General features: G+C 36.9%; 1 protein-coding gene across 1 annotated transcript; it reads left to right on the top strand.

The window, feature by feature from the left end:
• Positions 1-3,591: 3,591 nt before the first annotated feature.
• Positions 3,592-4,095, top strand: LOC145104687 (uncharacterized). The gene has a single exon (XM_079041884.1). The coding sequence runs from the start codon at positions 3,592-3,594 to the stop codon at positions 4,093-4,095; it is 504 nt and encodes a 167-aa protein (XP_078898010.1).
• The last annotated feature ends 11,431 nt before the right edge of the window (positions 4,096-15,526 follow it).

Below are 15,526 nucleotides of genomic sequence, written 5' to 3'. Positions count from 1 at the left end.
ATACCTGGGGCCTAAGTTGCCCCGCTTCAGGAACAAGATAACACCTTTCCAAGGTGACACTTTCAGAAGTACAAATCTCTGACCTAAAACTCGAGGTTCGAACCATTCCGGTCAGCATGACGCTTCTGGCGAATATACGCGGTCTACGATCAATTATGCATCTGATGTATCAACTCAGTGGTCTTGAGTACTACCTTATCACTCCCCATAAATCGATGCCTGACCGTTACCCAACAAATCAGGGTCCGACATTTCATTATGTAAAGAATCTCGAAGGGAGTTCAATCGATACTGGCATGATAAATGTTGTTGTAGGAGAACTCGACCGATGGACGTTAAGTATCCCAGCTCCTGCCAAAATCTGACACACATGCCCTAAGCATATCCTCCAGCATCTAAATATTCCACTCGATCTGCCCGTCAGTTTGAGGGTGGTATGCGGTGCTAAAATTAGCTTAATACCCAACTCCTCATTGAACTTTCTCCAAAATTTGGAGGTAAAATGAACATACCGATCAGAAACCACTGAAACTGGAACCTCGTACCAAACGACTACCTCCCTGATGTAGACGTCATCCAATTTCTCAGGGAAAATACTCTGAATAATAGCGATGAAATGGGCACTCTTGGTCAATCTATTAACAATGACCTAGATAGAATCAGCCCCACACGTCGTCTTCGGCAACTTCGTAATAAAATCCATGGCAATCTCTTCCCACTTCCACATGGGAATGGTTAACAGCTGCATTTTACCGTGGTGTCTGATGTTCGGCCTTGACTTTTTCGGCAAGTCAAGCACCTCCCCACAAATAATTCTATCTCCTTATTCATGCAGAGCCACCCGTAGATCAATCTCATGTCTCTATATATCATTGTGGCCCCCGGATGGATTGAAAATTTTGATTTATGAGCTTCCTCCAATAACGTCTACCTAACCCCACTGGCAACCGGGACCCATACTCTGCCGCACAAGGTTAATAATCCATGACTATCTCTAACAATCAATGGAAATCTGACCCCTGATCCTCTCTTCTTTCCAATTTTCCCTCTTCAACCCATGTACTTGAGCTTTCTTGATCAAATCCAATAGTGGTGAAACAATAACCATCCTTCAACACAGATATTTGATGGGTGCACTCGCTACCTGGCGACTCAAGGAACCAGCCGCCAAATTGGCCTTCCCAGGATAGTACAAAATCTCGTAGTCATAATTTTTGGATTAGGTGTCTAAGCCAATAAATAAATTAGTATAATCTTGAATCATTAGCAAAGTCCTTTTGGGTTGCCCTCAAACTTAGTAATCGACTGGAATGCTTTTGGAGTGAGAGACTGATTTATTAATTTATTATTTGATTAATAAATTAATTATAAATCAAAATAAATAATTTATTAATATATTATGAGAACAATATATTAATTAGAAATAGTATTGTTTAATTAAAAATTAATCAGAAATTAATTTGAATTAATTTTGGGATTAATTCGATTAATTAAAAGTGGAAGGACTAAATGTGACAATGTTTAAAAGTTGAGCATTGATAAATTCCAAAACCTTCCCATAGAGGGGACGGTTCTAGAGGAGGATTCTAGAGCTTTTCTTGGGCTTTAAGGAAGCTTAGAATGTCTTAGGGAGCAAGAAAAGATATAAGGGTTATCCAAGGAAACCTACCTTATCCTAGCTTCCTTACTCACCTATATAAACCCCTTATGGGATTCATATATTTGGCCATACCTCCTCTAATAGCTTAGAGTCAAAAATTCCTCCTCTCTCCTCTCTCATCTTTAACTTCCAATTTGCTAGGGTTTGGGTGTGAGCCATTAAAGGCACAAGACTTTTTGTACTTTATTTATAAAGACCAATGAAGAAGGAATATTTAATTATTTGTTATAATAAATAAAAGGTACATTTCTATAAATGTTTTCTTAATTTCTAAAATAGCAATGTACTTTTAGGGTTCTTGATATTCAGTTGTTTGTTGCAAATCATAGTGAGAATATAGATCATTTAGGTTGAATGTGAACTTAGGGCTTAAGTTTTCTGCCAAAATAAGATTTTGTAACCTATAAAATTCATCAGTGGTATTAGAGCCATTGTTCTCATTGATCTTGCACAAAGCTGAATAGATCAAAAATAGGGTTTACGCAAACTAAACCCTAAGGAGGCAATTTTTGAAATTTACTAGGGTTCTCGAAACCCTAGCTTCCACCCTTATATTTTCGATTTTAGCAAGGATTTTAGAAATCCTATCTTGCTTTTTCCATTTTCGAAAATTGAGGTGTTCCTTTTAGGGTTTACCTTGTTTCCCTATTTGTTATTTTAAAAGCCTTAAAATTTGAACAATTAAAACCTAATAAACCCTAGCTTATTTTCGAAAATTAGAAGGCTTAGGACTAGGATTAAATTTGAATTATTTTATTAATTGGCTAATTCTAAATAATTATTTAATCCATAACGAATTAAATAATTTAATTAATTGTTTAATTACAAGATGAAGATTAAATCAAAATTGGTTTATTTTTAAATTAAATTAATATTTAGTAATTTCGAAAATTTAAATTTAAACCTAGTATTTTAGAAAAGTTTTAAAATACACCTTATACTATATATAATTAAAATATTAATAAATTATATGTATAAGACTAGTCAGTCAAATCGCCAGTACGCCTCATTCACGAAGTCATACTATAAGGGGAGTTTAAGGAAGCAACCTATAAAATGACCGACATTGGGTATCCACTCTTACACACTGCTCTTTTGTATGTTGGAGTGCCATTTTTCGAACATATTTGATAGGACATAATCTCATTAATAAGTATGATGATATAAAGTAACTAAACTAGTTTTTAAAATCCCACTCTCAGCTACTTTAGGAAAAATGTGAAAAGTTTGCTAATCCATAAAATTGCACATTATGCTTTATATGTAGTTAGTAGAGCGTGTATGGTTAACCGACACACTAATAGTTACTATAAAGAGTAATAATGGGTATCTCGAAAACTATCATTGTTAATGGAGCGCGTGTGGTTAACTGGCACATTAATTGGAGATGATATATGACGTCGACAGTGCCAAACATATTTTTATGGTTATTCATATCTTGTTTGTGATCCTTGGCATCACAATCACAAATAGAAGAGCATAATATGAGATTAAACATGCCATTAATAAGATTCAATGAATCTCAAAAGATGTAGGAATTTCAGAGTTTGAAATTGGTGAATTGTTGTTACCTACCTTTCATAAATTCTCAATAAGATTACGACATCGCTCTTCTTAGTTGTGAATTTTTATATTGGATCCTAGCCTTAAATATTAATTATGGGTTAAAATATTAAGGATTTGTATTATCTAACTAAAACTTCTTTTTCTCTATAGATGTCTACTCCTAGTGATGCTTCTGATTCTCAAAAATCTCACCACTACTTTTCACTCCTCTTGATCGTGTCCAATGTGACAGTGGATGTATACTCCTGGGAAAATAGTATGTCCTTGAGAAACAACTCGTTGAGATCGATGAGGCCACTGCTACTCATGAAGAAATAGCCTCCTATAAGAAACACTATGCCAACGTGACTAAGGCTGCTTGCATCATGGTTGCCACCATGATTTCTGAGTTGCAAAATTTCTATGAGGACTATTGGCCATATGAGATGAACTTGGATCTTGTGGAAAAGTTTCACAAGAGAGCTCATCAAGAAAAGTATGAGGTCGTTAAATCTCTAATGGTTTTCAAATTGAAGGAAGGAGAATCTGTATGCAACCATGTGCAAAGAATGCAAAGATACATTGAGTGTCTTGAAAGACTAAATGTGAGTTTCGACGAGGAGTTGGATATATACATGATCCTTAACTCTTTTCCACGTTGTTATGATCAGTTCATTTTGGGTTATCATTTGAACAACACAGAAATGACATTGGCCCAACTCCACAACCTATTACGAATGGCTGAGTCAGCAATGAAGAAGAATCAAGCTCCTACCTCTACTAATGCTCTTGTCCTTTCCATTGGAAAAAACAAAGGAAAGAAAAGGAAAGGTGCTCCTAAGCAGAACAGGAAGGGCATGGCCCATGTTGGGCGTCTAGCAATGGCCTAAAAGCAAAGCCCAGTTCTGATATTACTTCTGTTAGTGATCCCAAAGAGGCCATTTGATTCTATTGCAATGATAAGGGGCATTGGAAACGAAGCTTCCCCAAGTACATGCAGAACATCAAGGATGACAAATTGAAGCCATCGTCGACAGGTATTTACACTATTCAAACTAATAAATCACAACCTACTCGTTCTTGGGTCCTTGATACAGGATGTGATTTTCACATTTGTTCTGATTTGCAGGGACTAAGAGAAAGTGAATAGGTGAAGCATGGAAGTATGAATCTTATCATGGACAATAGGCGATCTTCTCCTGTTACCAAGATTGGAACTTATAGTCTTATGTATAGTACTGATGTTAGATTAGATTTAGTTAATTGTTGCTATTCATCAGAAATGACACAAAACATTATTTCTTTTCATGCACTTTTTAGACAAGGTTTTCGATATTCATTTAATGAGATGAATAAATTGATTTGGTTTTATAAAATTGGCATTTTTATGTTTGAAGCTTTTCCTTGTAATGGTGTGTATGAAACTGTGATTTGTGTTGATAGCTTAGGTAATAGTGTATTTCATATTGATTCGTCTAATGGTTTAGACAAGGCATGCTTGTGTCATTGTTGTCTTGGGCACATTAACAAGAAACGTATCGCCTAACTCCAAAAGGATGGAGTGTTGAAATCATTTGACTTAAAGGCCAGATGATGAATGTAAATCTTGTCTTTTGGGGAAGATGACAAAATCACCTTTCAATGTGAAGGAGGTGAGGGTTTGTTGGAGCTCATACATACAGATGTGTGTGGCTCCTTAAGATCTAACACAAGGGATGCTAATCGATTTTATGTGACATTTACATATGATTATAACAGATATGGTTATATCTACTTAATCATGCATAATCAGAAACCTTTGAGAAGTTCAAAGAATTTAAACATGAAGTCGAGAATCAATTAGGCAGGAAGATAAAGATGCTCCGATCTGACAGAGGTGGAGAGTATCTTAGTATCGAGTTCCATGACTATCTCAAGTAATGTGGAATTGTTTCACAATTGACTCCTCCTAGGCACCACATCTTAATCGTGTGGCGGAGAGGTGTAATCGGACCTTGTTAGACATGGTTTGTTCCATGATGAGTCAAGCTTCTCTTCCCATTTCTTTCTGGGGGTATGCCTTAGAGACAGTTGCCCATATCCTCAATCTTGTCCCTACCAAGAAGGTTGCAAAACAAATCACGAGATATAGACATGGAAGCTTCCCTCGTTGGCGCATATCAAGGTCTAGGGTTGTGAAGCTTTCATTAGACGAGAGGCTCATGGCAAGATAGAAACTAGAAGTGAGAGATATATTTTCATTGGCTACCCATAAAAGTCTTTTGGATATTCGTTCTACAGATCTAGTGAGAACGTGGTCTTTATAGCACAAAGAGGAGTCTTTCACAATAGAGAGCTCGTATGTAAAGAGGATAGTGGGAGTACCATTGACCTTGTAGAGATTAAAGAGTAAACCAATGAAGGAACCTTAGAAGATACTAGCGCTCAACCAGAGGATGAGACTCCTGTTGAACCCATTGAAAAATCATAACCTCTTCGCCGATCTAGTAGAGTTAGCATGCCACCTGATTTCTATGGTTTCCATATAACAATAGAGGGTGACATGTTTGTCAGTGATCATACACTCGAAAATTTGGATGAACCAGTTAACTACAAGGAATAAATAACAGGCCCTGAAGCTACCAAGTGGAAAGAGGCAATGGATAGCGATATCAAGTCCATGTATGATAATCAAGTTTGGAATTTGGTTGATCAAGAACCTGGCCGAAAGACAGTTGGTTGCAAATGGATCATCAAGAAGAAGACCAACATGGATGGAAAGGTACACACATTCTAGGTATGACTAGTTGCGTAGGGATTTACTCAAACTCCTAGGGATTGACTATGATGAGACCTTCTCACCAGTGGCCAATATAAAGTGTATTAGGATAATTCTTGCCATAGCTGCCTTTCATGATTATGAAATATGGCAGATGGATGTCAAAACCGTTTTCCTTAACGGGAAGTTGGCTGAAGATGTTTACATGAGTTAAGCAGAGCGTTTTGTAGATGAAAAGTTTCCTAATAGAGTGTGTAAGCTTGAGAAATCCATTTATGGATTGAAACAAGCATCTCATAGCTGGAATCTTTTTCTCCATGAGAAAATCAAAGAATTTGGTTTCTCTAGGAGTGAAGATGAGTCTTTTGTGTATGTCAAGGCTACTGAGAGTATAGTAACCTTTCTAGTATTGTATGTTGATTACATGCTCCTTATAGGAAACGACATTCCAAATTTCCAAGAAGTAAAGTCTTGGCTTGGAAAGTGTTGCTATGAAGGATCTAAGAGAGGCATCATATATTCTTGGGATATGAATCTTAAGGGATAGAAAGAAAATACCAATTGGTCTTAGTCAAAGTACATACTGGGATAAGGTATTAAAACATTTTTGTATCGAAAATTCCAAGAAAGGAGAGCTACCTATTCAGAGTAATGCCAAGTTGAGTAAGACTCAAAGCCCTATTACAAATGAAGAGATAGAGGAAATGAGGCGACTCCCATATGCTTCGGCTGTAGGATCAATCATGTACGCTATGAAATGTACTCGACCTGACGTTTCATTTGCTTTAAGCATGGTCAATCATTTTTCAGGGAAATCCTGGTAATGCTCATTGGACAGTAGTAAATAATATTCTCAGGTATCTGCAAAGGACAAAGGATCTGATTCTAGTCCTTGGTGGCAATGACGCCAACTTTCAAACAGACAGAGACAATCTTAGTTCTCAATCTGGCTGGGTGTTTCTGTTAAATATAGGATCAGTCACTTGGAAAAGCTCCTAGAGGGACACGGTGGCTGATTCTACTTGTGAATTAGAGTACATAGCAGCGGGTGAAGCATCAAAGGAAGCGGCTTGCCTAAAGAATTTCATCGGTGATCTTGGAGTAGTTCCGACCATTCAGGAGCCAATGGAACTTTTTTGCGATAATGAATGAGCAGTTGCTTTGACCAAAGAACCGAGATATCATGGTAAATCAAGACATACCGACAAAAAGTACCATTATATCAGACATAGAATTGAAGAAGGTCATATCATAGTAAAGAGAGTTTCGTCAGAAGAGAATCCTATAGATCCTCACATAAAGGCTGTGAGTAGGGTTAAACATAGTCAACATGCTAGGATCATTGGTTTGAGAGACGAGATTAGTTTTAGTAGTTAGATGATTAGTTTGAAACCTGTAACAAAATAAATGTAATTGATTTTTTGGTGATTAAATAATAGAGATTATTTATGATTTTGTTTAATGCCTTTGTCAATTATTTATTATTGTGTTTCGTTTTGCATGTTTTACTTCCTGAATAATTTGATTATTCGAAGCTCCACAGTTGTTCATACTTTAGGAAGTAAGTAGTGAATGAAGACTATCATGAATTGGATTGTAGATTGTCTAAGGAGTTTAGACATATCAATTGTGTTGCTACAATGTTCATGAGTACTTAGAAAATGGAGATTTGAGTATTGGACACACCCACTCAGAGAATTACTTCAATGATTATATCACGAGTAATTTTGAGACGATAATATCTTATATTCTTAAAATGGAGATATATGAGTTGTAATTTAAAATTTGGTTGTACATTGGTTTTGCGAAAATGAATCAGTAACTTGATGTTATAAAACATAGTGCCATGTACAATTTGGTGAGTAAAGGATACAAGCATATGAGTCAAAGTTTATTCGTTCCTTTTTCCCTGGTGAGAAAAGTGATATCTTTGGGCCCCTTGGTGATTTGGGGTTGAATTATAGTGTTGGGCTCAACTATGACTAAATTGATGTGTTCAATTAGAAGTATTATGATGTCATCACAAATCGGAAATCGGGAAATTTTTTTTGGACAATGAGATTGATTATGATCCATGTCTCATGTCCACATTATATCTTGAAGAATAGAGAATATTCGATCACTAATCTAAGGACCAATATCTGATCGGATCAGAGTTTGACAGTTGCTTTGGAAAGCACACTTTGTTGTTTGATTTAGAAGTTGTACCTGTAATTTAGTTTTAGAATTATCCAAATGGGAGAATGCGGGATTAGGTGTCTAATCCAATAAGTAAATTAGTATAATCTTGAATTATTAACAAAGTCCTGTTGGGTTGCCCTCAAACCTAGTAATTGATTGGAATGCTTTTGGAGAGAGAGACTGATTTATTAAATTGTCTAGGATCCAAGTTGAAACACAAATAAATTGTTAGGGATCCTTTATTCCATTCATTGAATCCAACAAGGTATATATCGATTATCAATTATATACTAGTATATAATTCCTAGATTTATGAGATCGCTAATAATATAGTTTAAATAGATGCATTTGATCCCATCTACACCTTATATCTTTATTGATTAGGCCGGTGACCTTTATCACAACATATTTACGATCAAGTCATCTAGTTTGAAGAACTTGTGTAATCGACCTATAACTTAGTTATAGAAATCGCGAATACACCTTGGCCATCCAAAGATAACAGTAAGCGGTTAGGTTACGATTAGCCTGTAGTGTATACAAGAGACGTGTGAATACTATTCAAATATGATTTCATTGTGTTGAGACCCATTTTTATAACGAACGGTGAGTGCGGAAGAAGGATATCTCGAGATTAATCGTGTTTTTGGAAGCATGAACACGAAGAACATATTATGAGTTCATAAGAAAAGACTAAGAACAAAGAGAGAATAATATATTTCATGAAGAACATGGTGGGAGAGAAACTCTCCCTGGGTGGGAGAACCCACCAACTTTCTCTCTCTCTAGAGATTACATTGTGAGAAGTGTATTCTCTAATCTAAGAAAAGAAATGAGCTAGCTAAAGTAATAAATGACCAACTCTCCCTTTATATAGGAGGGAGAGTATTTACACCACAAAATACAATAAAGGGAAAATACAACCTAATAAACACTCATTATTTGTGGAGCATTTCCATGCACCAACATTCTCTCCCTAAATGCTTACAAATGATGAGAGATTCAATAAGTGATACAAGGCTATAATACAGTAATCCGACTAGCAAGTGTGGTAATAAAATGAAATCAAGTGCTGAAATGTCTCTGAAACTCTGAAGTGTCTGTGAAGTCTGAAACTGGTCATGAATCTCTGAAATGAAGGTCTTCGGCTTCAAAGCACAACCAATGAAGCAGAAAAAATAAGATCCAAATCTTCAAACCAGTCATAATCACCCGAAGAAGGAGGTCACCATGAGCAAGTAGAAGATCCAATAAAAGAAACACTTCGTCTTCAAAAATCTGAAAAACATCTCGAGTTCTCGAATCATAATACACCGAAATTCTTCAAAGAATAACCTGCTAATAATGTGAAGCATCCATAAAATGAAGTCCGGATAAAAATAATGTGAGTCCAAAAACATGGTCTAGCAATGCCGAAAATTTGATCCAAGGACCAAAAATAAGTGCCACGTCACATTACCAAAATAATCTTCGTCTTCAACATATCACAAATCCAAACTCGTGAAACCATAAGATCTGAACCGGATGCGAACACAAAATCATCCTGTGGTAGAGTCCAAATAATAAATAATCTGAATCGGAAAACATCGAGTAATGCCAAAAATTTGATCCGTAAAGACCAAAAAGAAGTGTCACATCACATCACTAAATAAATAATCGCCTTCAGAAGTCTTCAAAATCCAAACTCAAAACAATCATAATAACCAAATCCGGATGATATTCTCTCCCTATTTTTGATAACCAATGACCGGATATCAAAAATCAACAAATCATCGGATGGAGAGTGTCGGATACCAAGAGCTAATAGAGAAGCTCTCCCTAGATGTATGAAGGGTCTCGATAAGAAACGAGACAGAGTAAAAGAGATACTCTTGCGGTCATGAGGAGGCGGGTGACATAGTTGCTGAAACTGTGTTGAGAATAATCTGTTGTGCCAAAAATATATCCAAATATCCAAACTGCGGTGCCAGAACACTTAAAGTGGTCTTCAATAGAGAATAAAGTCCACATGCTCAAGATACATGATTCGTCAACCAAAAATCAAGAGCGACAAGTCATAACATCCCATAAAGTGAAGAATGCGAAACAACTTTGTTGATCAATCGCCGTTGAAGTGCAAGCATCACAAAAAATAATATGAAGTCCGACTGCGGTAGGAATATTCTTCCAATAATAATAACCGGCATGAAATGAACCAATGTGACAATCTAAGGGTGCGGTTGTGGCAAAAATTGGTGTTAAATAAAATAATTGGTTTAATAAAAAAATTGGTTTTTAAAAAAATAATGGCTAAATTAAATAATTGGTGTTAAAAAAAATAAATGACTAAAAAAAATTGGTTGAGAAAAAAAATTTAATCAAAAAAATTAATGCAGAAAAAAAAATCTGAATAATAAAAAAAATAAAGTCTAGAAAAAAAAAGGTTTTGAAAAAAAAAAGGAGGGGAGGAGGGGGGAGGAATAAGGAAGGAGAAGGAAGAAGGGGGGTGGAAGGAGAGGGGGAAGGTCTGGTCGAAGGAAGGAGGAGGGTGCTAATGGAGGGTGGTTGCGGGTCTAGTAGCTTGCGGATGAGAGGAGGTGGTTTGGGTGGGAGGTGATTGCGGTAAGAGGTGACTGCGGGTGAGAGAGGTGATTTGGATGGGGCTGGTTGCGGTAGGAGGTGACTGCGGGTGAGAGAGGTGATTTGGGTGGGAGGTGGTTGCGGTAGGAGGTGACTGCAGATCAGAGGGGAAGGTGGGGTTCTTGGGTGCGGATGGAAGAGGGTGGCTAGGGTGGGAGGTAGTTGCGGTCGAAGAAGGGTTGGGCGCGGATGGTGAGCTAGGTGCGGATGGGGCTGGCTGCAGTAGGCGATGCGGTGCAAGGGAGGTAAGCTAGCCGCGGTTCGAGACTGCAGTGGAGCGCCTGCGGTCCGACAGTAATTCAGCGAGTGCCTGCGGACGAGGCTACGGTCCGACGCTGCTGATGGCTTCGGTCCGGAATAAGCAAATGACTGCAGTCTCTCGGCTGCGGATAGGGACCTGAGAGGACCGCAGATCATGGCTAAGAAGTGGCTGCGGGTAGGCTTCTAAGGAGACTCCGGTAGGCAGTTTTTGACTGCGGTTCTGGGGTCCGGAAAGGGCTGAACAGGTGACGAAAAATGCTATTTTTTCATGAAAAATGGTACCGCAAAGGCCATTTATTCATATTTTAATGAGGAAATCTTTTTATAAAGCATTTTAAGTCAACATGTGGTCTTGGGAAGGCAAAAAGGAAGAGTGTGCAGGGGGTTTTAGAGGACAAAAGGTGATGGGATTTGTCATAGTCACATGGTTTTATCTTGGGAAGGAAAATAAAAGTTGAATACTCTTCACCAAAAAGAGTAACAAGGACAAGTGGCTTTATGCAAACCAAAGAATTACGTCCATACATTCTTCATAAAGATCTACAGCAACAATTTGTTTATGAACAAGAGAAGTTCATACCTTTTGGATGACAAAAGTTGCTGGGAAATGTCTTCAGAAAAGAATGTTTCAACTTTATCAATAATTAAGCCCCTAATTTTTGTGTCTTCTCATCCAAGAAAAAGAAACTCCTGGAGCAAATCTTCAACTTTTAAGAGACCACAAAATTAATTTCTCTTCCCATTTTTCTTCATTTCTTCAACAGCAAAATAATAAACTTGTAAGAACATCTTTTTCCAGCAATAATAGAACGATCAGCAGCAGCAACTTTTATTTTTGCTAAGATAGAATCACCCGGAAGATAGAAATAAGAAAGAACATCATAAAAAAAATTCCGGTTTGCAACCCGAAATTTTTTTTCTTGCAGAAACACGGAAAAATCACAAGATAATCACCGAACGGGAGTCGTTCCCTTGAAATAATCGTGAGATCTTCAAGGTACGGCTCTGATACCAATTGTTGAGACCCATTTTTATAACGAACGGTGAGTGCGGAAGAAGGATATCTCGATATTAATCGTGTTTTTGGAAGCATGAACACGAAGAACATATTATGAGTTCATAAGAAAAGACTAAGAACAAAGAGAGAATAATATATTTCATGAAGAACATGGTGGGAGAGAAACTCTCCCTGGGTGGGAGAACCCACCAACTTTCTCTCTCTCTAGAGATTACATTGTGAGAAGTGTATTCTCTAATCTAAGAAAAGAAATGAGCTAGCTAAAGTAATAAATGACCAACTCTCCCTTTATATAGGAGGGAGAGTATTTACACCACAAAATACAATAAAGGGAAAATACAACCTAATAAACACTCATTATTCGTGGAGCATTTCCATGCACCAACACATTGATTCAAGTTTTATAAAGGGTCTTTGATGTTTTTATAATTTTAGTTAAAAAAAACATAATATATCATGGTTATTACATGCACACAATAAACCATGGTATATTTTTTATTCAAAATCAAATTTTAACAATTTTATTTAAAACAACATTTTAAGAAATGTCTTTTATAAAATCCAAATCTTATATATTTGATGCGATCAAATTTTAAGTTAAATAACTAATATTAAGTATTACTGTTTGCGCGCTAAATAATGTTTATAAAACCTTTAATAAAACTCCCTTTTATAAATAAAGTTAGGAGTTTGATAAGTTTCTAAAATCTCAATTTTAAACTTATATAATTTTAATCCTAAAATTTACCGTTTTGCTACCGTTAGATTGTTTTAAATAATAAAGCTTGTTTTATATTTAAAACCTTTTTAGCATCTTATGTTAAATGAAAAAAATTCATTAAAATTAAACTCCTTGTAATGTTATTTATATTCAAAATATTTTGTACATGTGAAATCTAATTTATCAATAATAACACAATATAAACATAAATGTAAACAACACAAGCATGCAAAACATATGTGCATAAACCAACCATCTAGTGACATTTTTGTGAGCCACCACAAAAAATGTCAAGTCGTTCCTAAGGGACATAAAGGGACCAAAAATATTCAGCTTTTTGTATTGTGTTCCCCCACTTTCTTTGACAAATCCAAGCTCCAAATCTACATAATTTATAGAAGTTATGAAAACTTTATAAAATCATGGGGGTGAAAACTTGATCCTCCAAAATGATATTCATATTCATCTTGTTATATTTTTAGAAAAATAAACTATTTCTAAAACTAATATATTACTTACAAAAATAAATAAAATGAAACTAATCTATTTAATTACTACATACGATATGAATAAATAAACATTACAACAAAATCATCAAATCAACACATACTATAACAAAAGAGGTCCACGGATAGATTATGCACATCATATATATATATATATATATATATATATATATATATATATATATATATATATATATATATATAACACCCCGACTCCCAGGTATAAGTTTTAAAACCTTATATACATGTTTATGGACCTACTCGACGAGTTGGTTGCCCCAACTCGTCGTGTAGAGGCGGGTTAGCCCGTGTGGATTATTGGACCTACTCGGCGAGTCGGAGGACCCTGACTCGACGAGTAGGAGCTGGAAAATGAAACCCTAATTTCCGGGGTTTTGCATCCTATTTAAAGGGTCATTAGCCCCCCTTACCGTCCCCCTTGAGTCTAGAAAACCCTAATCTCGAATACCCTCCATTTGTGTGTGTGAAGAAGCTTGGAAAGTGGTTTTATGAAGAATGCTTGAAGTCTAAGGAGCTTGGAGCAAAGAAAATCATGTGGATCTGACTCTACTTCATCTTGGCATCACTTTGAAGGTAAAAAGTCATCAGTTTGACTTCCCTCTAGCTAGATCTCTCCATGCTTAAGTTTAGGGCCATTTTGACATATATGTGAACCATTTCGGGTATTGGTCATGATCTAAAGTTGTAACTTCAGATCTGGACTTCTCTAAGTCCCTATAGCCATAAAGTTATCAGGTTTAGTAAGCTTGGGCCCTTCTCTTTGGGGTGAACCTTTCCCTTAGCTTGGTTTTGGCATTTAGGACCATGCATCTATGTAAAGTTTGCAACTTTACGTGGAAACCATGCCCTAGGAGGTTAGATCTGCAATATGGAGCTTTGGGTAGCTTAAAAACTTATGGATAAGGAATGGACTAAAGGGACTCAATGAGTCGCATAGCCGACTCGACGATTCGATTTAAGATTGCATGTATTAGTTCTGCATGAACTTGGCGAGTCAGTAAGAGGACTCGACGAGTTAGTTAGGGTTTTCCCGACATTTGGACCTCGCATGGACTCGGTTAGTTGTCTGGAAACTCGGAGAGTCAATTAGGGTTTTATGATTTCCTGAGTTCTTAAGGAAATCGACGAGTTGCTAGCTGCACTCGACGAGTTGGGTCAACATGGACTATTGACCTTGACCGTTGACTTTGACTTTGACCAAGGGTTGACCATTTTGACTTCTGGGGATATTTTGGTAATTTGGGAATTTTTGGAAGTGGATCATTGGTGGATGTAGGTGTTGGATTTGGAGTTGTATTTGGTGGAGTTTGACTTTATCACTCTGAGCTACTTGTGAGGTGAGTTCTTTTCACTATATCAACAGGGTCTAAGGCACCAATGTCGGCCCTTTTTTAGATTTGTATCTGGGTTATTGCATGATATGCTTATTGATTTACATCTTGGTAGTCAGGATGGTGATATTCTTAGTGACCTGGTTAGGTCGGTATCCTGGTATATATGATGATGCTATGTTAGTGATTGGTTAGGTCTGTATCCTGGGTATAGGATGTTGCTATGATTAGTGATCTGTTAGATCGGTTTGACTATTATATATGCTAGCATATGATATTTATGTGCACATGATTGTTTTATTGGGGTTTGGGTTTAGGCGGTCCTCCTTTGTGCTGAAGGCCAACATACCCAGGGCGGTCCGGATAGACTGAAGGAGGCCCTACGAGGAGATCCAGTCAGGCCGAAGGCCCGGCGAGCGGTCCGGATATTCTGTAGGCCCTGTGAGCCGGTCCAGACGTGCTGAAGGCTCGGGAGCGGTCCAGATAGGCTGAAGGCCCTGCGAGGCGGTCCAGTCAGGCTAAAGGCTCATTATGCATGTTGTTTGTTTAGATGATATGATTATGATTGTATGACATTGGAATTTTGGGGGAAGTTACTAAGATTCGGGCTTACAGTTATTGATTTTGTTTCAGGTACTTCTGATGATCGCGGGAAGGTGAAGGCGTGATCGTACACCTCCTTATGTTTTCATGATTTGATTATAGGATACTCTGACATTATACTATTTCGAAAACAAGTTTTGTAATAATCATTGGTTTTGAAATGTGTTAAAAGTTTAAATTTGGCATGATTTTGATGGATGTTACAAGTTGGTATCAGAGCCTTGGTTTGAGTGAATTGGAGGAATCACTCGTATGTCGCCAGTCTCAAACTAAGGACAAGATTTTAAAATGATTTTTCAAAT

Source organism: Lactuca virosa, chromosome 4 (assembly GCF_052849685.1).
Source record: "Lactuca virosa cultivar CGN04683 chromosome 4, Lactuca_virosa_CGN04683_v6, whole genome shotgun sequence".
NCBI classification, from domain to species: Eukaryota; Viridiplantae; Streptophyta; class Magnoliopsida; order Asterales; family Asteraceae; genus Lactuca; species Lactuca virosa.
This window is presented reverse-complemented; position numbering and strand designations above follow the sequence as displayed.